The sequence below is a fragment of the Centruroides vittatus genome, unplaced genomic scaffold, assembly GCF_030686945.1.
Source record: "Centruroides vittatus isolate TY-2023 unplaced genomic scaffold, ASM3068694v2 contig_717, whole genome shotgun sequence".
Taxonomy (NCBI): domain Eukaryota; kingdom Metazoa; phylum Arthropoda; class Arachnida; order Scorpiones; family Buthidae; genus Centruroides; species Centruroides vittatus.
Genome location: NW_027122456.1, coordinates 5,404,808 through 5,432,416, shown reverse-complemented (window position 1 = coordinate 5,432,416; position 27,609 = coordinate 5,404,808). Strand labels below are relative to the sequence as shown.

Below are 27,609 nucleotides of genomic sequence, written 5' to 3'. Positions count from 1 at the left end.
CCAATCTTTTATCTTTTTCATATCTTTTTCAGCAAATTTCAATCTCTCACTTGTTTGACTAGGAATCAATTAATTTCTGATCATTTGAATTGAAGAATTCTTTTTTCATGGTCAAACACATCATACTTAATTTCTCTTGCAGTTTTCTTAGCATCTTCATTTGTTTGCTCTTACAATCAAACCTGTCTTCATAAGTAGTTGTCATCTGCATTCTTCATCTCATCTTTGATTATCAACAGATCCACTTTCTTGAATTTCTTTATGATTTTTCAAACTCCTTCAGCAGATATGTTGTGTAGCAACTGCACAAAATGATTGCAATTGTTCAAAACTTTTCACAACTTCCATTTTCTGTACAACAGCTAATTCATTCTGAGGAGTCATTGTTACTTTACACAATCTCTAATGATGTTTTACACATATACTATAGTTTACATATGTCAATGTAGACACAACATTCTGTTGTTTTTTTATTTTTAGGTTTTTGAACAATACATTTAAAAAATAAAGCTAGAGGATTGGGAAAATATATAGTATTAGAAAACAAATCCACATTATGAAATCTTTGTTTTCTTAATATTTTCTATAATAGATTATTTTTGAAGGAAGTGTGAACAACCACAGTTGCTTAATTTTATTTTGCAAATGATTTAGCACTTTAATTTTGTTTTTAAGGGGCATCACCTTCTTTCACCTATTCATAAAGTATCAAACAACTAGTGTTTTGTTAAGATGACACAACATTTACAATCCACATAAGTGCACATGCTGAAATAATGCAAGAAATGGTGGGAGAATATCCACTAATCCAGTGTAGAAGTCATTGAATTGCAGAAGAATACATTAAAAAAATTAAGTTATTTCATTTTCTCAAATTAAAAAAATAATTCATCTCTGTTCATTATGTTTATTGTTTTTCTTAATTCTTCCTTGAACAAGTGAATTTCAGGTTTACAAATTTGAAAAATGGTTGCAAATACCTAGCCAAAACTATATGAAATGCATGAACAAAGAATGTGTGAATATGGAGCTTCTGTTACATTAAATTATTGCATAACAAAAAACTCAACTATCTGTTTCAAATAATTAAACACTTACTAAACTTTGAATTTATGTAGCTAATTTATTTATAATATATAAAATCATTTCTTTGCATTTTCTCTTAAGAAATTTTTTAATTAAATAAGCTTATTAATTTCTATATTTTTTTAAACACTAAAAATATGTTGGAAAATTATTCAGAAGAAATTATTCAAAAAAGAAAATAAATATACATAATGTAATTTTATAAAAAAATCTTCTTGATTTGTTGAATTGAATTGTCTGAGATTCTGTTTGTCTGTGTTCTTAAAATCATAGCAATATTTTTTTATTAAATTAATTATATTTGAATTCATTTCAGATTGGTACTTTTGAAAAACAGGAAGGACAAAAGCAAATTGATAGTTCCATTAATAATTTTCATGAAACTCCAGCACCTACTGAATTAATGGATGATTTTTACGTGATTGCACAGTAAGTAATGTATTTTTTTTTAATAATTTAAATATCATAAGACTTTTAAAATTCTATCAAAGTATCTTGTGCTAAATGATTATAATTTAAACTATACTTGTTCAGGACTGTACAATGAAATAGAAAATGGAAACTCAATAAAATTTGAGAGTCAACAAATTGTTTGGATGATAATTACACACCTTTAGAAACTTTAAACTCCAATAAATAACTTTAATAGACAAATAGATTTAAGGTTCTTAAAGGTGTGTAATTATCATTTATACATATTCAGTTTTGAGTAGAAGTTGTTTAGAATTTAAATTGTTTGGAAAAAATATTGTGCTAGGATAATGCCAATCCTATTAGTTTGACAATGCTTAAAATTGGACAAATGAATCATAAACCTTAACAAATGAAATGTTAACTAATGTTTTGCTATGTGAGATCAGAAAGATTTTTTGTAATGTCAATGAATAGGCAGTGTAATTTAGGGACCAAATGAAAATTTCTTTTATAAATGTTTTTGATTATAATTTGATTGTTCATATGTAGAATTTACAAATAATAGAATAGAATGAATTTTAATAATTTTCTAAAATGAAAATTCTTTAGAGCAAAACTTTTGATGAAATAATTGAAATGAAGATTATTTATAAACTGGAATAATTCTTAATAAAGCTAAATTAATTTCACTTATTAGGAGAACACTCCTCTTTAAATTTTTAAAAAATAAATTTTCAGAAAAAAAAAATGAAAAGTTAAAAATGTTGCAAAACCATACCCATAGTTTACTGAGATTGCAAGCATCAAACATGTTATAACATTGTATTTAACAACTAAAATTGATGTTCTAAAATCCTAGTTGGGACAGTAGGCTTTATTTCTCTAATTAAAAGTAGTTTATTTCAAAGAACTTCAATCAAATATTTTTAATGCAAACATCATAGCAGAATTGTTATTTATAGTGATGCCTTTAGACATATGATGATCATTCTTGATTATTGTATTTATAGATCTGTTATAATTGAAAATACTTTAAGAAATGTTTTAACTCAAGTGGTTAGAAACATTTTATTTTTAGCCACTTGATTTCATCTGTCTGTCTATTTAGATTATATTGTTATGGTGCATTTGTGGATTTTAATGGTTTTTTTCTATCAGTAAATCTCAAAATTTTCCATATTGTTTTGCTAAATTTTGCTAAAAACAAATGAGTTGTCAGTTATATTGTTCTCAATGTCACTGCTATTTAAATGGATTAGAAATTGAAAGTGTAAAATAGCAAGTTTATTAGCAGAGCTTTACATATCGGAAGTAATAGGTTATCATATACTGTTAAATTGTTTATTATAGTATATAGAATAAACAATGTTAGTATATAATTGTATATTTTTGAATAAAGTTTACCTATATTGCAAAATGTAGTATATGTGAACTCTTCCAATAAGATTATCAACAAGGAGTATTATTGTAATAATTGTTGGCTTTCAGAATAATCAAAACTTGCTTGAAATTTTGTCTCAGTGAGAGTTGTATTGCTAAAATGAACAAATAGTGCCATAAGTCATTCTGTCCATAGCAAAATAATCTGTCATTCAAGTAACTAAATAACAACTCCATGATAAATAACTATAAATAATCATCATCAACTTTCATCAAAAAGTTAGTTTGTTAATAAAATATATAAACCAGTTTCTTATTAAGGTTAATTATTTGTAAATTCATTACTTTACATAATTGCAAATTTTAAATTTGTCATTCATTGTATAATAGGTAATAATAGATCACAAATTTATTAATATCCACTATGATCCTTCAGTATTGCTTTCTTCATATACAGTACTTAAATTATATCATTACTAATGGCAGTGAGTTTTGATTTAAATTCTTTCACATGAACAAATGATCAAATATTTGGCAATTTTGCCTTTGTGGAAGTATGTATTTCAAATATTTGTTAAGTTTCCATCTTGTTCGATTTTGTTGTTGAAGTAATTATCCTTTATATTCATAAATAATATCTACACTAGGTATACTGAATAGAATGGAAATAGAAGTACAGTAAAAGTGTGTTGTTTCAGTACAGGACAAGTGTTGCCAGATCATTGAAAATGCCAGATTACTGGCTATATTTATATTTTCACAAAATTCAAGATGTGATCAGAACATTACAGACATTGCTACATTGCTGTACAGTATATTTTGTACTAGTGCATGCTGTTTTTGCTTCCAATTTGTTTAGACATTCTCTTTCTTAGACATTCTTAGACATTCTCTTTCTTAGACATTCTTAGACATTCTCATTTCTCTTGTTTAGACATTCATCAGGCTGAAGATAATACAATACATGACTACACTGTATTAAAATTGATTGAAAAAAACCTGAAAAAATGTTAATGAACACATTATTGCAGAAAAAATATTCACAATGCATATAATAATGGTTTTCCAAACATGTACTGCATACATATGATTCACAAAAGTTATACATTCATGGAATACTAGTATTCCTGATTATAATCACACACTTCCAGATCAGCTATTTTTTGTCTGTATTACCAGATGTTTCAGATTAATAAGTGTTAGATTAACAAACTTCTGCTATGTAAAGAGAATAACTTTTTCTTATTGTAATAGATTTCATTTTAAATTAACTTTTAAATAACAAGAACGGAATATAGTAAAGAAAAATTATTGAAGATAAATAAATAAAATTATGTTAAATGTTTTAAATAAGTGATAAAGATTGGAAATTGAATAAAGTTATAAAACATGGATAGCATATTAGTAAAAATTATTATTGTGATCTCAGAACTTAGAATAATTGTATGTATTCCACTAGGAATGATATTTAACAAGCTTTCAATCATGTTATATATCTTGATTAAAAATGTATTTTTATTACTTTTAATTATCCTATAGTTATATGTTGTATAAAATACAGTGGAACCTCACTTAATGAGCATAATTCGTTCCAGAGTCTTACTCATAATGTGAAACACTCATTAAGCAAAACAATTTTTTCCATAGAAATTAATGTAAAATACGATAATGCATTCCACGCCGAAAAAATGCTCAAATGTTTTATGTATAACGTTTATTTCAAAAAGAAAATTGTACAATATAAACTGTTAAGGAGCATGAATCATCATTTTTTCTTCTAGCACAGAATGAACCATCCTGGAATGAGACTTTGATTTCAGAAACAAAAAAAAATCACAGCTAATATGTTTGATAAACACTCCAATCAATATGCAAAATTCTTGGGTTATGTAAAGGCTATAATTAAATATTAGAAATTAATTAATTTGACTAGGGTAGGCAGTTATGCTTCCATCTTGTATTAAATTTAATAATTGTAAATAGTTTATTTTTAATTCAGACATTTCTAAAATTTAATTTGGAATTGGTCATTAAATTTAATGACTCAAGAATTTGGCATATCGTTTGGCGTGTTTATTATATAACAGGCTATGGTTGTTGGTGTTTATAAGTAATATGTGTGAACACAAGTTTGGAAAAATGTGTGATCGCAAGCGACACCAAGATGCTAGCAGAACAAGTGCTAAACACAGACTGATGAAGCATGCTGCATGCGCACAGCTCGGGACTTCCCCTCTCCTCTTCACTCATTATGCGAAACATTGCTCATTAAGCGAGGCAAATTTTTTACAATTTGTTTTGTTCGTTATGCAAAATACTCATAGTGCGAGGTGCTCGTTAAGCAAGGTTCCACTGTATCATTCTTAGTGTTAGTAAATATATGAAAAGCAAAAGAAATAATTATCCATCTGCAAGCATTTTATTGCTTTGATTATAAACACTACTTGCAAAAGAAATTCGTGTAAACTTTATAAAATTTTTATAATATTAAAAAATATACATATAGCAATTATTTAATATCTGACTTTACTGATAAACACAGTTTATCATAATTTCTTTTGACCATACCAATATTAAACATAATTAGCAATCTTCTAAGCTAATCAAAGTTAATCTAAATTTATTGTTGTTTTTATCTGATTTTATATAAAACTCTACTCCATTTGGTTTCTATTAAATAATATTTAGAAAGCAATAGCTCATTCAGTTTATTACAAGTAATTTTATTTCTTTATATGCTGTATCAATAACATTAACTTGAATATAAATTTTAAGCCTGAAGCCTATGTAGCCTGAATCTGAAGCCTGTGTGTCCTACATTGCCTAACCATATAGATGACTATAAATGAACTTTGTCTAACTCCTAGAGAAGTTAATTTATTTCATTATCACTCAGATATAAATTTTAATTTTAAATTAAGTTTGATTGTAAAATATCACAAAGCACTCAGCAAAATATACATATGCATACACTTAACACCTTATTCTTGCCGAGAAATATAAATTTATTTAAAACAAACAAACGTTTTCAGCCTGATTCACAGGCCATCTTCAGGTTTAGAATACATTTGAATTAAAAATTCTATCATTAGAACACAAAATTCAAATTCAAAATTAATAAGAAACATTTAAACAAAAAATTAAATAGACAACATAAATACCAATAAAACTAAAACATAAAAATATATAAACATGCAAGAAACGAATATATAAGTATTAATAAATGCAATACTAAGACATTCAATAAAACCGCTATAACTATTGGTTAGAGCCCTTATTAAACTTCCTAACCATGAACTTCCACGCAGAGGGTAGACTTTCTGCGTCCCTCGCATTTAGACAGCCTTCTTGTAATCTACTCCTATAAATCTGCAACTTTTCTGCTGTCAATGCCAAAGATGGAGAAGATAAAGGGTTTATGATGGTCGCCTCATTCCATTTAACTATAGCTCCTGGCGCTTGCGCCATTTGGGACAAAATTGTTGCATTAGACCTCTTTCTGATGTTATAACTATGCTCCTTGATTCTAAGCCCTAAACTTCTAGTGGTTACTCCAATGTAGTCTTTTTTAACGCCCAATTGCATGTTCTCATATGGAATTTTATAAACTCCTGCTTTCTCTTCTGATTTTATACCATCTTTATCATTCCTGAGGATTTTGTATAAATTAGGCGCCCTTTTTAAAAGCATTCTCGAACCTTTTTTGTGTGCAATCTCCTTCATGACTGCATTCATACTTTCATTATACGTAAATTTTACGCTTCTATTAGGAGCATTTTTAAAAAACCTTTTTTCGATGTTGGCTTCATATTTCCTAATTATTCCCAGAATCGTACTTTTTTGGTAACCTAGGGCCTTGGCTACGTCTATTATTCTATTTATTTCTTTCCTCCTGTCTTGTACTCTTTCACAATACAAAAAAGCTCTTCTTATTAAAGCTCTGAAAGCCGCAATTTTATATTTATACGGATCCTTGGATTGGGAGGGAATATACAAAGGGCTGTGTGATGGTTTAATAAAAACGTTAGTGGACAGGTGGCCTTTTTTGAATGTAATATCAATGTCGAGAAAATGCAGATTCAAGGAACTCTTCTGTTCCAATCTTAAAGTAAGGCCATCACTGTTATCGTTGATCTTATCCAAAAAATCCTTGATTCTGCTGTTATTTCTCCATAATATAAATAAGTCATCAACGTATCTGCTAAAATACATGATATCATCCTTAAAATCATGAAAAACTCTTCTTTCCAGCCTTCGCACCACCAATTCACATAGGATCCCTGAAAGCGGGCTTCCCATAGGGACCCCTCTTCTCTGTCTGTAGACCTGCCCATTAAAAGCGAAGCAAGATTCACGGCAGACCAAACTAGCCAAATTCTCTACTTCCTCAGTATAATTAAGCAATTCTGAGTTATTACAGTATAAGAAGTCCAATAGCGCCTCCTCACACGATTCTATCCTAACCGACGGATACATGCTCTCATAGTCGAAAACAGTTGCAACTTCATCCTCCATTAACGCTATATTCTGTAGATCTTTAACCACTTTCATAGGATCACGTGCAACTAGAGTATCTGTGTCCAGCTGCGATGATAAATACTCATGCAACTTCTTCTCTAACACAAACGTGGGACCCCTGCATTTCTCTACTACAGGTCTTATTTCTTTACCGGTTTTATGCACCTTAGCGAAAGCAAATAACCTAGGTGTTCCAGGCCTAGGGTTCCTACACTTCTTGAGAAAAGGCAAAACCTTGGAAAGTTTAGAGACCTCTAGTTTTCTGACCTTTCTATCCAAGCTTCCAATAAAATTGCTGTTGATCTTTTCACATTCTGTCTTTTCGATATAATCCATTAGTGCTTCGTTATATGTACGCCTTTTCATGATGACTAGTTGCTTACTTTTATCGGCCCTAGTCAACACCAATTCATTCTGCCTTCATCAATTCTTAGTGAGCCGGATATCACTACCTCCAATATCTTGCTTTCGGTCCCTCTGCCTGTCGTTAAGGACTGCTTTCCATCTGAAGTACTCTTTCTCTAAATCGTCTAGCCCAACAATGCCCCTTTCAATTTCCTGTACTGAGGTTTCCCAATTCATAGCCTCCACTGGAACAAAATTTGGGCCTTTTTCTAGGAGCTTCCTGATCCTTCCTGGTACTTCTATTTGGTCCCATGCGCAGAAAGTAACAAGGTTTTTCTTTGTATTACTATCCTTTTGCTTGTGCATAATCCATTGCAATTTCTTTACATAGTTATTAGTATAATTCTTCTGCGGTTCACTGAAATTCGGGTTTTGTTTGGCTTGCCTCAAGAAGTCTATTCGGATTACGAAGAACAAAAAATTCGGATTATTGAATGATCTCGTTAACCTAGAAAACACCATATATAACGAAGATCCAGAAAAACTAGATGTTAATAAAAGAGTAGTAGGTCTAGCTGAAACGGTCCAGAAGAATTATACTAATAACTATGTAAAGAAATTGCAATGGATTATGCACAAGCAAAAGGATAGTAATACAAAGAAAAACCTTGTTACTTTCTGCGCATGGGACCAAATAGAAGTACCAGGAAGGATCAGGAAGCTCCTAGAAAAAGGCCCAAATTTTGTTCCAGTGGAGGCTATGAATTGGGAAACCTCAGTACAGGAAATTGAAAGGGGCATTGTTGGGCTAGACGATTTAGAGAAAGAGTACTTCAGATGGAAAGCAGTCCTTAACGACAGGCAGAGGGACCGAAAGCAAGATATTGGAGGTAGTGATATCCGGCTCACTAAGAATTGATGAAGGCAGAATGAATTGGTGTTGACTAGGGCCGATAAAAGTAAGCAACTAGTCATCATGAAAAGGCGTACATATAACGAAGCACTAATGGATTATATCGAAAAGACAGAATGTGAAAAGATCAACAGCAATTTTATTGGAAGCTTGGATAGAAAGGTCAGAAAACTAGAGGTCTCTAAACTTTCCAAGGTTTTGCCTTTTCTCAAGAAGTGTAGGAACCCTAGGCCTGGAACACCTAGGTTATTTGCTTTCGCTAAGGTGCATAAAACCGGTAAAGAAATAAGACCTGTAGTAGAGAAATGCAGGGGTCCCACGTTTGTGTTAGAGAAGAAGTTGCATGAGTATTTATCATCGCAGCTGGACACAGATACTCTAGTTGCACGTGATCCTATGAAAGTGGTTAAAGATCTACAGAATATAGCGTTAATGGAGGATGAAGTTGCAACTGTTTTCGACTATGAGAGCATGTATCCGTCGGTTAGGATAGAATCGTGTGAGGAGGCGCTATTGGACTTCTTATACTGTAATAACTCAGAATTGCTTAATTATACTGAGGAAGTAGAGAATTTGGCTAGTTTGGTCTGCCGTGAATCTTGCTTCGCTTTTAATGGGCAGGTCTACAGACAGAGAAGAGGGGTCCCTATGGGAAGCCCGCTTTCAGGGATCCTATGTGAATTGGTGGTGCGAAGGCTGGAAAGAAGAGTTTTTCATGATTTTAAGGATGATATCATGTATTTTAGCAGATACGTTGATGACTTATTTATATTATGGAGAAATAACAGCAGAATCAAGGATTTTTTGGATAAGATCAACGATAACAGTGATGGCCTTACTTTAAGATTGGAACAGAAGAGTTCCTTGAATCTGCATTTTCTCGACATTGATATTACATTCAAAAAAGGCCACCTGTCCACTAACGTTTTTATTAAACCATCACACAGCCCTTTGTATATTCCCTCCCAATCCAAGGATCCGTATAAATATAAAATTGCGGCTTTCAGAGCTTTAATAAGAAGAGCTTTTTTGTATTGTGAAAGAGTACAAGACAGGAGGAAAGAAATAAATAGAATAATAGACGTAGCCAAGGCCCTAGGTTACCAAAAAAGTACGATTCTGGGAATAATTAGGAAATATGAAGCCAACATCGAAAAAAGGTTTTTTAAAAATGCTCCTAATAGAAGCGTAAAATTTACGTATAATGAAAGTATGAATGCAGTCATGAAGGAGATTGCACACAAAAAAGGTTCGAGAATGCTTTTAAAAAGGGCGCCTAATTTATACAAAATCCTCAGGAATGATAAAGATGGTATAAAATCAGAAGAGAAAGCAGGAGTTTATAAAATTCCATATGAGAACATGCAATTGGGCGTTAAAAAAGACTACATTGGAGTAACCACTAGAAGTTTAGGGCTTAGAATCAAGGAGCATAGTTATAACATCAGAAAGAGGTCTAATGCAACAATTTTGTCCCAAATGGCGCAAGCGCCAGGAGCTATAGTTAAATGGAATGAGGCGACCATCATAAACCCTTTATCTTCTCCATCTTTGGCATTGACAGCAGAAAAGTTGCAGATTTATAGGAGTAGATTACAAGAAGGCTGTCTAAATGCGAGGGACGCAGAAAGTCTACCCTCTGCGTGGAAGTTCATGGTTAGGAAGTTTAATAAGGGCTCTAACCAATAGTTATAGCGGTTTTATTGAATGTCTTAGTATTGCATTTATTAATACTTATATATTCGTTTCTTGCATGTTTATATATTTTTATGTTTTAGTTTTATTGGTATTTATGTTGTCTATTTAATTTTTTGTTTAAATGTTTCTTATTAATTTTGAATTTGAATTTTGTGTTCCAATGATAGAATTTTTAATTCAAATGTATTCTAAACCTGAAGATGGCCTGTGAATCAGGCTGAAAACGTTTGTTTGTTTTAAATAAATTTATATTTCTCGGCAAGAATAAGGTGTTAAGTGTATGCATAAGTTTGATTGTTTTGAGTTGATTTTATTATTTTGATTTAATAATAATATATTATTATCATAATTTGAAAATTAGTTAAAATTTTTATTAACTAGTTTTATTTCTTTATTGCTAATTTGATGTTTTTAAGTTTTTCTTTCATTGTATTGATTTTTGAGAATATACAGTACATTACTGTAATTTCATTATAACTGATTTTTTTAAATAAACAGTTATTTAAATTCATAAATTCATTTATTAAGAAAATTCATTATCACAATTAAAATGTTTTAAATTTGCTGTACTTTTGAAAAGAAAAATTGTTAAAAATATGAAAAAAAAATTTTTAATTATTACAATTTTTAATCTTAGTACATTTAATGTGGAACATTTTTATTTAAAATTACAAATTAAATTTTAAATAATTTCATAGTAATTCCTCCAATTCAGATTTAATTTTTGAGTGTTTATTGTCCTCAACACATTTAGACTAGATGCAAATATGTTATTACAATTTTATATTAGAATACTGATGATAATATATTTTTTTTATTGATATAAAATGATATCAAAATCATCTGTAGTAATTCTGATTTTAAATTATGAAAAATACTGACACAGGATACCAATACATTTTCTATTACTTTTTCTTAAAATTATTCTATTTCAACATATTTACTTCAAATAATCTTTATTATTATAAAAATAAATTCTGAATTTTCCAATTTAATAGAGAACCTCCTGCAGAAAGCCAATCAAAATCAATTAAAACACTCATTAAAAATATTAGTAGTGGTCTTCCTGCTTCACCCATATTGGGTAGACGGCATCAAAGTCAAAGTGAATTGAGAAAACAGGCAACAGAAGAAACAATAGGTGAGGTTTTTGAGTTAAATTGTTAAATCTGTATTAATTAATGAAAATGTATTTGATTTATTCAGGATCTTTTCCAAAATTGAAACAAAGATCTCCTAGTATACCAAGTCCACAACCAATAGCATCAACATGTTTAACAACAAAAAAGAAAATGCAGATGGAACAAGAAAAAAAGAAACTTCAAGCACAAACAGTATTTAGTTTACATGATTACATTATTTTCTATTATTATTTATATTTAGAAACTTTATAATCTAGTAAATGTGATGCCTGCTTGTTGGTGTTTTTAATAACAAGATTGAAATCAAGATTCCAATCTAGCATATTTAATTAAAAAATTATTTATTATATAACTTTTAGTTAAATTTGGGTGCTTAATTTAATCTGATATTTTGTAGGACACACTAATTTTCCAAATTTGAGATGAATTTGTCATCTGTGGTTTGAAGATGTAGTTACTAAAAACAACTGTTCTATCAGATTTGAATGCCTGTTAGTACATGAATCTGAATTCAAAAAATTCTTGATTTTGTGATATGTATTTGCTATTTTTTTCTTTTAACATGTGAAAATATTATGGTTAAGTTTTGTGTAATTTGGTATAATACCTTTGTAAGGGAGGTTTACAAACACAATAAGTACGTTATCCATTTTTTTACATCTGATTTTTATTTAATGACTGAGTTTCGAATATTTACTAATTTTTTCATATGTTGTGGAATGGATATGTTTATGATGTATGTAATATTTTGTTTGTCAATGAATGTGATCTCTGTTGTGATGATTTGTTTTTGTCTGTAGTTATGACTCCATTATAGTATATTTTGTATGTAATATTCTCTAATACTGTTTGCAGTGTGCATTTGTAATATGGTAAATAGGTGTGTAATAATTTCAGTTTGTTTGAAAGCTTTTCATGTATTATCGTAGTTGTCAACCATCAGTGTTTGGCATGCTCCATCAGTGGACAGTTTGCTTTTCTCTTTTGTCAGCATTTTTAAAGAATTTATTATTATCACATAGACAGTTCATTTAATGAGTCTAATACCAATATATACGTTGAATACATTGTATATATAAATATTTGGAGACAAAGTTCGCCCATGCAGGGACCACCATTTATTAATTCTGTGTTCTGGACAATACAATATTGGCAACTGACCTTCCTTTTTAGGCTACTAGCTGCCAAACACTAAAAAGTCCTTTTAAAAAACACAAAAATTTCCAATTAAAAAATATAAAATTTTTCTAAAAAAGGAACTGGTGATATACAAACGTCTTCACAATGACCATCTAGCCTTCTTGGGGTGTTTCAGCTTTTTATCCACGACAAAGAAGCACTGGAAAATGCAGATTTAGAAAAGCTGTCCCCTGGCGACAATATTTTCCAATTATGATTAATTTTTTCCGTCCGATGGTTCTTTTAATTTAATAAATATTTGGAGACAAAATTTTCCCATGCAGGGACCATCATTTATTAATTCTGTGTTCTGGACAATACAATACAATACAATGCTTCTTCGTCATGGATAAAGCCAAAAAACCCCACAAAGGCTAGATGGTCATCGTGAAGACGTTCGTATATCACCAGTTCCTTTTCTAGAAAAATTTTATATTTTTTAATTGGAAATTTTTGTGTTTTTTAAAAGGACATTTTAGTGTTTGGTGGCTAGTAGCCTAAAAAGGAAGGTTGGTCACTGATATTGTATTGTCCAGACACAGAATTAATAAATGGTGGTCCCTGCATATTTGTTTCCAAATATTTATTAAATGAAAAGAACCATCAGATGGAAAAAAATTAACATTGTATGTATTTTATTATGAATGACCGAAGCAAACCAGAATGAAGTTCTCAGATTCCTTCAACTGGGAAAGAACCAAGATTGATATTTTTATGTATGTATATTTGTATATGTATGAGAATTTTAGTTCAAATGTGATGATTTTAAATGGGAGATTAGATAAATTGCATTCTCAAGTCTGGCAATGTTACTGCCATAATGGTTAAATCAATTATGGCTGAATCATCAGTGGAAAGAAACAAGTTACTTTAGATCAAATTATTGAGCAGTGCTACAGTTTCTCTGAAGAAACATCTGATTCATCACTTAAGGCCGTATAAACTTATAAGGACTATATATTCTTAACTTTCTCAAGAAAAGAAACCAGATGGTTCTTTGAGATTTGTGGATTTTACAAAGATTTGTAATCTTTGTAAATAGTAGGCCTGCTGATGGTTTTGCCACACAGCAGCCTTACTATTATTATTATTATTATTATTATTTCTGTATTGCTGTGTGGAAAAAGGAGAAGATATTCAATATGATAAAAGAAGACAGATAGGAAATAAATCACAATCAGAAAAATTATTGGCCTTAATAATTGCAATGAAAGTCAATAAACTGCCATAAGTACACTGTAATGAAAGAAATTATTAACAAAGCAAAACATCGCAGAAAGGCACTGCAATATCAAGATCCGTGACATCAAGATGGAACACATCATAAATCCATACCTAGATTTATGATGTGTCTCATAAAATACTTGATCTTTTTTAAATTGTAATGTTAAAGAGTAGAAAGCTATTGCCAAACTCTTGACAGTGTTTATGTCGATAATTTTGTAAGATATCACATGCAGAGATAACGTTTAATTTTGCTTATTAAATTGTATTTAATATGAGCATTGTGCAATATAAATATTAATATAAAGAATTTTTTTGCTTTTTATGCTGTCAGTGTTTTTATTCAAAAATCAACATTTTCTATCATCATCCCAGTTATCCTTCAATCTAAAGAAGGGCTGGCGAGTATGTATTATGATTGTTATTTAGTTGTGTTGATGTAAGTTGGTCTATTTGTGCTAAAAGCTTACAGTCTGATGTGATATGTTGTATAGTTTTGGGCAAAATATGTAACATTTTTCAAAAGTGTCATCTGTGTTTTCTTCTAAGATATGCATTCTGTAATATTTTGTATTTATGTAGTATGATCTTATATGGCAATCATGAACTCTTCTATCTCTCCAAAAAGGCATTTGTGAGCCAATCAGCTATTTGATATAGCTTTGTCAACATTATTCCAAGATCATTAGGATGTATTCTATGAAGTTCTTTTTGATTTTGAGAGTGCTTGATAGTGTTCGTATCTTTTTATATATTGTTTATCAAAGTCAGTGTTGTGTAAGTTTATTGGTATTCTTTCATCTGCAAGAGTTACAGCTTTGTGTAATTTTGATATTTCTTATTTTGTAGAAATGCTCTTGCAATGTCTGTACTTTTGTTGTAAGAATTTATTACGTCAAGCCTCCTCTTTTCTCATTATTAGGAAGAGTTAGTTTCACTAAGGAGAATTTAAGGTTTCTTATGCTTTGTTAATCATGATTGCATTATCATTTAGAGTTGTTCTAATTCTATATGTGCTTAATGTAAAACTTCAAATGAGTATGTGCATACTAATATTTGTTGCTTTAAATGTGTATTTTGCATTGAACTGTATTATCAGTATTGAGTTTATTGTGATATTCCTTTGTTAGTCTCTCTTATTTTTGAATGTTCTCTGAAGTTGGCCTGTTGAAATCCTAAATACTTGTATATCTTGCCTTCATCTATGAATTCAATGATGCTGAATTATTTCTAAGTGCAAAACCATTCTTTATGATTTATTTTTCTATATGAAGTTTCTTTTATCCATGGTTAGTAGATGAACAAGGTTTCAACATTTTGATTTGGACAGTAATTCTGTGATGATCTGGTTGATCACAATCAACCATCTGCTGCAATCTTGACAAGATTGTTAAAGTATGCTTTGAATCCAAAATAATTGAGAATCTCTGATTTAGCCTATTGGAGAGTGGGTTTAAGACAAGACAGCACAAGAGTGGACTTTTTTCTTTGAAAAATTTTTTGTGTATTTAATTTATTTTAATGTACGTGTTATGAAAATCTGAGGTGTAATAACAATCTCCAGTATTTTCTAGAAATATAGATGTTGGATATATTTCATATGTTTAGTGTAATTTTGTAATAATCATAAATGTAAGTTGCTTTTGAATGTTTTCCTGTAATTTACATATGCTTATGTAGGTGCAAAAACATATTTATATGTTTATGTGCTTGTCATAGAAAACAGTAGCTGAATCTATAAACAATAGTTTTTTGCATCCCATGTAATTTCTATGACAACTTTTTCATTATTTTGTGAAATTATTGAATTATTCAGTATGCTAGTATATTTTGTTTGTAATGCATGATTATAATGTTTTGTAGAAAGGATGTGATTGGTATAATATTGTATAGTGTTTTTAGTGTTATCAAAATGAAACACTAAAAACACTGGGTTACATATACTGTATATGATGTCTTGTATAAGGAATTTTGAAATGTCTTGTAGATTGTTTATTATATTTGTTAAATGTTTGGCTAGTTTCTGGTGCAAGAATGAAATTTTTTTTATACCATTTGTGAATATTATCTATATCAAATGTCTTTCAGAAGTTTGTTCTCTGTATTGTATTTTTGATGTCAAGTATATTTATTTCAGCACAACATAGTGACTCATGCATTTATTAGTGCTATTTCTTTTATTAATAATAAAAGTTGATTCAGTTGAATAATAGTTGAAAAGTTGAATAATAATAAAAGTTGATAGCATTCAAGTATGGCAAACTCATCAGTTTGCCATACTTGAATGCTATTTCTTTTATTAACTCTCCTGCCATACTGGCAGGAGAGTTAGTGGCGTAGCGTAGTGGGGGCGTCAGGGGCGGCCCGCCCCAGGCAGCACTTTTAGGGGGTGGCAAAATTTCACAATAAATACAAAAATACACAATAATGATGATTGTTCTTTGCTGAAAAGTTCTTTAGAATTACTGTATATTTTAGTCTTTTGAATTGAGATACCTAAATAAGGAGGCTACGAAATTTTTCTCCGCCCTGGGCGGCTGACACCCACGCTATGCCACTGAGGAGAGTTAATAAAAGAAATAGCATTCAGTATGGCAAACTGATGAGTTTGCTTCTTTATTTAACTTATTGTCTGTGGCAGGGCTGCAGAGTCGGTAACAAAACACTTGACTTTGACTTCAACTCCTGACAATTTTAGTATCCCGACTCTGGCAAAATTAAAAACCAAGTCATTTTATGGGGAGCAGAGGTGCTCATAGGGGAGTACCCTACTCTGAACTCTGAAAGGAGCCCTGAGCATTTACCTAAATACTTTTATAGTTAGTATTTTTAATATTTAACTTATATTAATATTTATTTGTATAAAAAAATGAATTTTTAACAAATATTTAATAAGAGAAAAAAGGGGCGATAAAATTCAACATCTACATATTTTTATTCTACAACATTTGCACTTCAATTTCACTTTTCCAGAAAAGTTAGTCCAATTAAGAAGTGTGCGATTCAGCTACTTTAGCCCCTTGTTCAGAAAAGAAAAATATATACTGTGATCAATTAGTCTGGCTCATTCAGAAAAATAGAGTACTCATTTAGAGCAGGGATAATAAAGAATGATTCAAAAATATTCAAATTCAATTAAGTCAAAACAATTTAACTACTAAAAACAAATACTACAAAGAAAACTATTGATACATATTTAATAATAAATATAAAAAATATAAATACGACATTACAAAGTTGGGACTTTGTCTTTTGTCTTTACTTCTGCCGTTCACACCATCAGGAAAAGACAAAGTTCCAACTTTGTAATGTCGTATTTATATTTTTTATATTTATTAAATGTAATAATGCCAGCCATGTTTCTGTAATTAATTTTTACTTAAAATGTGATATTTTTACTGTGGCAATAACACCAGAGGACGCTTTTATTTGTTTTGCATTCTTTTACGGAGGCAGTAGCCTCAAAGGAAAGGTCGTCTCTGAGGGACTGTGAAACCTTAAGGACTGCTGATGGTGTGAACGGCAGAAGTAAAGACAAAAGACAAAGTCCCAACTTTGTAATGTCGTATTTATATTTTTTATATGTATTAAATGTAATAACACTGGCCATGTTTGCATTTTGTATTTAAAATAAATGAATTATAACAAAATACAAAAACATTTTTAAAAATTATTAAATATAAAATAAATTTTCTTTCATTTAAATAAAAAAACTAAATTAAATTTGAAATGCCAGAGTCGGAGTTGACACATTTTTCCTGACTCTGACTCCACAGCCCTGGTCTGTGGTACTCATAATATGAACAGAAAATAGGATTACAAGCACAATAAAACAGGACATTAATCTTTATTTCTTATTTTAGTTTCTCTCATGTTTTAGATAACAATTTACTTGTTATTTTTTCGATTACTAAAAAATTTTGTTAGATTTTCAACTTGTTCGTATTTTATTATGTTATTTAGATTTTTATATTTCGTATATGAAAATATGTAAAAGTATGTTCTGAATCTAAAATACAAACTTTATACAATAGTAATCATTTATGTATGTAGTTATGATTTTATTTTATCTTTAATATTGATATTTTTTTATTGAATTTTTTATTAGAATTTTAAAATTTTCTTTTAATATAATAAAAATTGAAAGTTTTATAAGCATATTTTGCAAATTACATGCTATATGAAAATAACTATGCATGTTAATTACTGTTTTGCTTTAAAAAGGAAAATATTCATTTAGTATTAGATATACCGTATTTACTCGCATATAAGATGAGGTTTTTATTCATTTTTTACTGCTTCAAAACCTAGGTCATCCTATATGCATGAGCGAAGGATTTTTGCATTTTTGCAATAATTTTTGTCAACTGTGTATTTGCATTTTTTTACTGGATGCTTGCCTTCTGGTGTTTAAAAACAAAACTATTTTATCTGGATTGTCTGAATCGTTCTTGTGTATTGTCAGGAGTAAAGATGAATAGCAATAGGAAAAGCAAAGCTTTTGAATTGAATTCTAAAATCAGCACACCAGTGGCCAAGTGGTTCTATTCCCTGAACACTGGGAGTTCGGTTGTGGAATCATGCCTCATCAGGACAGGCTGGCCAGGTGGAGTTTTCTGGGTTTTTCCACATCTGTAACGCATGAATAGGGCTGTAACGCCAGTTACCCTTAAAAAGACCTCCCGGAAGGCATTCCCCTAGGCAGATTGCTCAGGTGTTGCTTTGCCATAACTTGACAAAACAAACAAATGAAATTTCAAAATCACACAGGAGCCCAGTATAAGTTTTAATTCATTCCCGTGTGAAAACAGATGATTATTTGGAAATCAGAATTCGGAGAAACTCATAAATGTAATTGACAGAGAATGGATTAGACTATTAAGAATTGGCAAAAAAGGTTCCTGATTGTCTAGCTTTACATGAACAAATTATATTTTCAATTTTACAAGATTTTTCCTTAAAGTTTAAAATGTTAGTAATTTTTGTGGGAGAATGTATGCATTTACATGCATTTGATAATATTTTATTTGTGATTAAATGAAATAAAATCAGAATTGTATTAATATATCTAATTTTCTTTATTTTGATCTTTAAAGTCACACCTCATCCTATATGCGAGATTGTCTTATACACGAGTAAATATAGTTTATTTTGGCAATTGGCTTAATTTAAATTTTATAAATTATGTTTATGAATCTACTAGAAATATATAAATTTTATATTTTAATTAAAAAATATATTAATGTTTAAAAAATATTTTCTGTATTTAAGATGTATTTATTGGTATTTTTTATAATGTTTGAACCTTAAAAATTAAATAGAAAAAAATAATTATAATTTCCTTTATATTTTTAATTATATTTAAATATAATAATCTGTATAATTTCTTAATTTGTTATATTGTGGTTTATTATGTAAAAATGTATAATTTATTCAAAAAAATAATTTGGTTTTAAGAGTCAAGAAACTGCAAAGTTTGAAGGTTTACGCTCAACTGACCAAACCACCAGGAGAACGTCACTTCCATGTGCAGTTCCTGAAGTAATAAGTGAAGGTGACTTAATATATTTAAAAAGTGTTTTTATGATTTCAAATTCATTACAGTATATAAATACAGTAATATATAATTATTTCTCATGTGTACTTATCATTAGATCCAATAACAATGTAAAAGAGCACCATTTAATTAGTCTAAAATCATTTTCTGGATTTTTAATTAGTATTGTGTAAACAGATTTAAATTTCTAAGCAGTAAAATGATCTTGTTTTAAGATATCAATTTTAATCAATTTCTACAATGAATCAAATACAAATCTTGGAACATACAGGGTCAATAAAAAAAGTTTATCTGATTCTCCATGCATTACTTTCTCTGTAACTACAATAACAAAATTAATATATCTTCAGTACTAACTGAAATTGCACTCAGCAGGAAAATAATAAATGCTTCAACACCTTATTTGTTGAAAAATTCCAATCCCTTCATGAACGTTCTACAAGTCATCCTCAAGTACAAAATACAAGTTAATTGATGTAAATTAAACATTTTCAAAACAAATATTTTCAAACGGAACAAAATTTAAATACAAATTTTGGAACATATTATGAATTTAAATTAAATTAATGTATTACAAAAAAAAACAAGATATATAAACACAAATAAATATTGTAAAATAAATAAGTCAATAACAAAAATGAAAAGTTCAATTTGAAAAAGTTCAAACAAAATTCAATAAACATGGAGAAAGTAATGTTCAAAATAACCACTCAGTCGGTTTGACGAAACACAAAGTTTATATTTACAATATAAATGTACAAAATAATACAAATTAGAGTCACAATTAAATATGCACAAACACTAATCCAACGACAACCGACTATTCCCGTACACGTTCGTCGAAAGAAACTCCTTACGACCTCCACAAACAGACTTGTAATTAACAGCACCTCCGAGTCAGGAACAAGTTCGTACTAAAACACTGGGGTTTACTTTCCCCAGATTTCCGTTGCGTCCAACGAGAGAGACAGTTAGAACTTCGGTAACAACGATCCTAATCCGATCCGATCCGATCTTCCCGATACCAACCCAGCCGATCCCGATACCAACCCTGTTCCCGCCGAAACTACTGCTTAAATAGTGTCCGGCGTTTGAGCCGTCCGCCAATCAAATCTGAATGCGTCTGGCCAATGGTCATTTTCCACCAGCCAATCGTCCGTCTGTCGTCGACTTGAAACTCAACGGTTCTTCCAACGGTCATTTCTAACGGCCGTTTCTAACGGTTTTCCGTCCTGAAAGTTCGTTATATTAAAACAGGGCGGAAATCGCTTCCCTAGGCGATTCCAAACCCCACAGAGAAGATAGAAATTTACAAAAGCAGGTTAGTGGATGTTTGAATGTTAGCAATACTGAAGGTTTGCCAATGGCTTGGAACTTTATTGTGGAAAATAAAATAAAAATATAATGGTTCATAACTTAAGTTTTTAATGCCCTTGCAACCAAGATTAAACTTCTTGTTTTTCATTTTTGTTATTGGATTACTTATTTTGAAATCTTTGTTCATTTAGTTACAATTAATTGTTTTTTTTATATGTTGTGTTTTTTGTAATATGTTCCAAGATTTGTATTTAAATTTTGTTCCAATATTTGAAAACGTTTGTTTTGATAATGTTCAATTTACAGCAATTAACTTGTATTTTGCCCTTAAGAATGACTTGTAGAACAGGTCAAAAATGTTAATGAAGAGATTAAAATTTTTTTCAGCAAATAAGATGTTGAAGCATTTGATATCTTCAGTACTTTTTGGAATGAAAAGAGTGCAAGGCATTTTTGACTCATCCTTTATATGCAACCCTATGAAAAAATTAATATTTTTTGTGTTGAAATATGATTAAAACTATAAATAACAAAAACCTTTAACTTTAATAAAAGTTTAAGCTTATTTAAAACCAGAAAAATATCTGATAATTGTTTCAATTGGTTCTCCTCACTCTTGATCATGTTATTTGTACTATTATCTTAATATGTATATATTTCCAATATATAGTGTATATTAATTTAAAATTTGTACTTTTTTATTTAATAAATAGGTATGTCTCTGAAAGGAAATTTTCTAGTGCTAAGTCAGGTTAGTTTAATGACTAATCATATATATGTTTTGATATTCAATTATAATTCATTATATCTATTTGATGTATAAAAATTATAATTTCATATGATAGGAACAATACAAAGATCATCATAGCAGCATTACACATTGTAAGTTCAACAATTCTGGGTCTGTTGTTGCTAGTGCTGACATGGATGGAGTTATTAAGTAAGTAATTTAATTTTCAATAAAAGATCTCAGTAATATAAATTTTATTTAATTTTCCAAATTTATAGTTTAAATGATTATTATTATTTAAAAATAATATTAGGAATTTTTAAATGGAAATATTATCTTATCTTTATATATATATTAATATATATTATTTTCATTAGAATATGGAATCCCAGTCCGTCCCCACAAGCCATAACCACAATTGTCTCAAAATGTAGTGTATTGGCTCTAGAATGGGCAACCAAGCGAGAAAGATTAGTAAGTTAATTTCTAGAATTCTTAAATAGTATTGAGTCAGATTATATTTATTTAAAATATTATTTTTTATTTATTTATAGCTTCTACATGGAAATACAACTGGCCGCATTCGATTTTATGACATTAAAGAGAGAAAAAATGTGTGTGATATTTCTCCTGAAACAAACAGTTTACTTAAAGATCAAAAGTAATAACATTATTATTATTATTATTATTATAAAAATTTCCTATATAAATTTTATGCTTAATAAATTATTAAAACATCAAGCATTCTGTCTAACAAAAAAAAGAAACAAAATCTAGATAGATAATTGTCTAGCAATAGGTAATATCTGATAGATAGTGTTAAATTATATATAAGATTTTTTAGAAGGCAGGTAAAATTAAAACTAATATCCAAACTTGTTCTGTGGATTTGTATAAATATCTTCCAAAATCCATCACTTTTTTTATTTTTCTGTTAGGTCGTATATATATATACATTAAAGAAAAAACAATGTCTATAAAGTTACAAAATCAACAGTATAAAAATGAATATGTGATACTTATATACCAACTGCTATTTGTTGTTTTTGAAATAATTTCCCATTGCATCAATATGTCATGGCTAGTGTTTCTGAATGCCATTAAAACAACTGTAGATATTTTTTTAAAAATACTTTGCATTTGTTCTTTCATGACTTTTGCAATGACTTGAATATTAGCAATGATGACCATTCAATGCTCATTTAAATCATGGGGGAAAAAATATGATTGTAACACTAGGAAATATGAAAAAATACTTGAAGAAATATCTGTTCAACACTTCTTAACACGAAATAAAATTTTCATATGACAATACAATAATTTGATTTTTGTTTTAAAAAGTTTCTGACAGCTAATATCAGGTGTAGTATTATATCATGAAAAAATAGATTTCTCTTATGCTTCAACTGTGTGATGACAATGAATACTCAAGTGAAAAACGTTTCATGTAAAAACCTTGAGTAAAAGTTAGATCCTTAGAAAAAAATTTCTTAATGCACTATAGCTCTAAACTAAAAGAAAAATAAGCATTGTTTGTTTTTAATAATTAAAGTTTGAGAATTTTTCAAGGTAAATGAATTGATGTCTTTCCATTCTGTCCTTGTTTGAAATTTGTACCACAGGCATCATATTTCATCTCTACTTATAACTGAAGAAAAGAATATGTTGTCATTGTATGCACTTTCCAAAAGGTTGGCACTGATTGAAGAATGAACCTTCTTTCATTTTTGACAGATTCCATATAAGTTTTGTATTCAGTTTTCTTTGGCCTAGATCATGGACAGGCAACCCTTTGCACGTTGATGACTTTATTCTGGCACACAACCTTACTAACTTAAAAAGTAAATATCCAACAAGTTTACTGATTTACATATTTTAACTTAATAGAATACAGTTTTATTGAATAAAGCATACTAAATAAAAAGACAATAAAAAACAAACACTATCAATTGTTTTAGTAATAATAAGTAATAAGAAAATGGAGTAAACATCCTGTTTCCAAAGTATCTCTCTCTGCAATTTACTGACTTACAAGTTTTATCCCATTCAGTCATTGCATCATTTACCAGGCAGTCATAACTAGAGTGCTTCTTTTTTATTTGTTTAACCGTTATTATATACATTTTTTTGTGGTTTTTAAAGCATTTATCAGGTTTCTAAAGTGTGTATGTGTGTGATTTTTAATTATTTGAAAATTTTCTCACCATACTTAAAAGAACTAAATAATAATATGCTCTCAAAAATTTTGGTTGGCACATGAGAAAATTTTGCCCACTCCTACTAGATCCTCATGTCAAAGTGACAAGAAAATAGTCTTACTAACATTTATCTGCCAGCATGCAAAAAGTAATGCAAAATTTGCTTGCACATGACTCCTGGATGTAAATAATGTTTTCAGCTATGCATGAGGCAAAAGGATAGCCAATATGGAATCTTCAGTTATCTCACCTTCTATCATAAAAATATCTATATTTAACAGGCGATAATATTGTATCATCATTTTTGCTACAAGACACTTGGTGACACTTTTGTTCAAGTTGAAACAATAACTTATTTTTCATGCTTCATTTTTATATACATTATATAAAAATGAAGCATACAAATATAATCAGTTTTTATAACTTTTGTATGTTTTTTTTTATAGAATAATGACTCTAGTATGCAGTCCCACAGAAGCATTTTTTGCTTGTTCAACGAGTCCAAATACATCTCATAGTAATGAAAAATCAGATAGTACAACCAATCAAAGAGGGCAGTTGTTATTGTGGGATATGAGAACAATACAATTTGAGGTAAAGAAGTAAAAAGTATTAAGTAAAAGAATAAATAAATTAGTTTAGAAATAAAGTTTAACAAAAAACAAATGAGCTCTAAAAATACTTTAAACATTTTAGAATTAATATAAATCAAATATCTATTCATTCATGTTATTTTATAAATTAAGCCTTAAAAAATTTCTTATTTTTGAAGTCAAATATATTTTTTGAAACTTTTTTCTCTAAAGCGTTCACTATTGAAAGAAAGCAGCCATACCAATGTTAATTGCTGTGCATTTAATCATAATGGCCAGTTGCTAATAGCTGGCACTGTAGATGGAAGGATTTGTATGTTTGGTAAATAAAATTTTTATTTAAATTTCTTTCATGGCAAAAAAAAATATTCTCAAGTATTATTTTTTCTAAAATTGTACAGATTTGAGAGCTGGAGAAAGTATTGCCACTTGGTCAGCACATGATGGAGATGTGTTCTGTTTACAGTTCAGTCCAGACGAAACTGCATGCTACACAATGGGAGGTGATGGAAAGGTAATATTTTAAAATTTTTTAAATGTCAAAAAGTGTTAAACTTATATCCGAATCTGAATATAAGCATAATTATATTTATAGTTTTAAAAAAAATAGAGCCAATATGCTTAAAAAAAATGCTTTCCTCTTGCATTGTTTTGCTAATAGATGAACATTTAATCCTGATATAATATAGGATTAAAAGTTAAATAAATATTAATGGTTAACATTAACAATCATACAAAAATCGAGTTATTCATTTATTTCATATTTGAATCTCTTTTCATCCTGTGGGCACTAAGAGGACCATTTTATCATGACCATAATGGGAGTGGCTGGGTAATGTACAGTACAGGACCCAACCATCTGAGACAGATTGCCAAAGAAATTGTGGGTTTAGCTTCCCTGGATTCAATTCCATGTCTATAGAGTGATTGTAAGCTGCCTTAATCATCTTAGCCATTAAATTGAATAAATTCATGTAGTATATTATTTTGAGTAATTTAGTGAAATATGTTATTACATGTTTGTTATACAGTAAACCCCTGCTAACTCAGACTAATAGGGAATGAAGATTGCCCAAGTTTACAGAAATCTGAGTCAGCAGGGTGTTTTCTCTGATGATGTGAATATACAGTACAGTAATTTCTTACAATTGGATCTATACAGAAGTTTTACAGAGTTTCTAGTAGGTTAAACCACTGAATTTGTTTATTATTACAGGAAATAAATCAATTTCATAACAGTACAATATGCAGCAATGTAGTCTTTAGTAATTTACTGACTATAGTAGTATAATGCACAGTATCACAAAGACTTCTGAATATCAAAAATACTCATTAATTATAATTTTTCTATTGTCAAGAAATTTTAAATTACTGTTTTGAAAAAATTTGTTTGAGTTATGCAAAGTCCAAGTTAGCAAGGGTTTACTGTAGTTATAAATGAATTTTATTATTATTAATAAATACAAATACAGATATATTGTACCAAAAAAGAAAAACCACAATAAAGAATTGATCCAAGACCATTTTTCATATTATCCATTAAAAAAAAAAGACAGGAACAATAATCCATAACACACAGTTTTATCTTTTAGCTTCATACTTAAAAACAAAAAAATAACAATGATGTGGTTAACAAACTCATAGAAATAACTATATAGTTATTTAGTAAAACTTTAACAGATAAAGCCTCATAACATTATTAAGATTTTTAGTACTAGATGACTTTATTAATGTTTATAAATAAACATTATTTACAAGCATAAAAATATATATTATGAAATTATTATTTATAACATATATGCATATAAAAATACAAGTAGATATGGTAAATACAATTTTAATGAGAAACTATAACTTCACACTTAAATGGCAAATACCATTTCCATCTCATTTTATTTGATTTGAAAATCATTTAAATCATTAATTTCATTTTGTAAATACAGTAGAGTGTCGTTTATCTGAATCAATTGGGGACTAGGGTTGTTCGGATAACTGATTTTTCAGATAACCGATTTTGTACAAAAAAATATATTAACCTATCTGATGTTGAAATTTTTCTCCATTGCGTGTCGCTTTGTGGTGAATTATCGTCGATTTTAAGCCTAACAAAAATTTTTATAATAATAGAGGCTATTGTATCGTTAAAAATTATTTCTTTATTTTGTACAAACAAAATAAATATATTGAAAATTATAAAAACAAAAAAATTATACTTTAGAAGTTAATCTAGTATCAAAAACATTTGATTCAGCACAACACAGTCCAACTGGAAAGCTTTCGGTTAACCGATGTTTCGGTTGACCGGCTTTCGGATAAATGACACACTACTGTAAATTTAACTTTATTTAAAGTTAAATTTACAGTAGAGCATACAGTAAATTAATTCAAAATATTATAATTTAGCGATTTCAATTGCTTATTAATCCGTAATTCTGTAAATTATATGACCTCAACCCTGAAAATCATTAATACAAATTTTCGATAAAACCAATCAGTGTTCCCCTAGCAATTCATATTAATACAAGTTGACTGTATTGATAATCGGAGTTGCCAACTCCTAAGCTTTCCATATCTTGTCTCAATTTTAGTAGGGTCTTGCCTCTTATATCATACTTCTCCAATAGCTAGATGACTGGCCTGACTTGATTATCTCCATTCTGGAGAAAATTTTGAATTGAAATCATGACTTCTGGTCCAGACCAGAAGTTCATATTTAGTTAATCGAGGCCTCTGGCCCTAAGTTTTCCATATCTGGTTTCGATTTTCAAGATTACAAAGGACACAGACAGATGGCAAATTCTGCAACTTCAAAATTGCAGTCCAGTTTCTGAACACTCCAAAATAATAGTAAATGAAGTCTCACCTATCTACTGTTAAGCTACACATCTTCCAAAAGACAGTTATTTTGTACTTTTATCATGCATGAACTTTAAATCAGATCTAGTTCTACTGTTTGTATATAATATACTTAATTCCTGTCTTCACTGCAGAATAAAACATTAAAAAAATTCTTGTATAGAAGGAATCAAAATCCGATTTCAATAAAAAAGTAATGCTTATTAAGCAAAATAAAAGTGATTAATGAAAACAATTTATAGTAAAAAAATGCTTTTTAATCCAAAAACTCTACATTCCAATAAATAATCATTTTTCATGTTTTAATGTCTGACTGATAAAAATATTTATTATTAAATATATAATGCTCATACTGGCAATAACATGATTTTGACAATATTCAATCAACAAGAAATACAAGATTTATGATTGCTTTATTAATAAAAATACAACAACAAAAACTGGAGAATGTAGTGTACC

The 27,609-nt window shown here is 29.2% G+C and overlaps 1 protein-coding gene across 2 annotated transcripts in view; it reads left to right on the top strand.

The window, feature by feature from the left end:
- LOC136980727 (WD repeat-containing protein 91) overlaps positions 1-27,609 on the top strand; it is a 36,750-nt gene that overhangs the window by 7,807 nt on the left and 1,334 nt on the right. For both annotated transcript variants that reach the window (XM_067276923.1, XM_067276922.1), the window contains exons 5-15: positions 1,403-1,515; positions 11,353-11,495; positions 11,561-11,688; positions 19,357-19,453; positions 21,487-21,524; positions 21,619-21,713; positions 21,881-21,977; positions 22,058-22,164; positions 24,148-24,295; positions 24,508-24,616; positions 24,696-24,808. In XM_067276923.1, the coding sequence (XP_067133024.1) occupies positions 1,403-1,515; positions 11,353-11,495; positions 11,561-11,688; positions 19,357-19,453; positions 21,487-21,524; positions 21,619-21,713; positions 21,881-21,977; positions 22,058-22,164; positions 24,148-24,295; positions 24,508-24,616; positions 24,696-24,808 (1,188 nt within the window). The remainder of the gene's footprint in view (positions 1-1,402; positions 1,516-11,352; positions 11,496-11,560; positions 11,689-19,356; positions 19,454-21,486; positions 21,525-21,618; positions 21,714-21,880; positions 21,978-22,057; positions 22,165-24,147; positions 24,296-24,507; positions 24,617-24,695; positions 24,809-27,609) is intronic.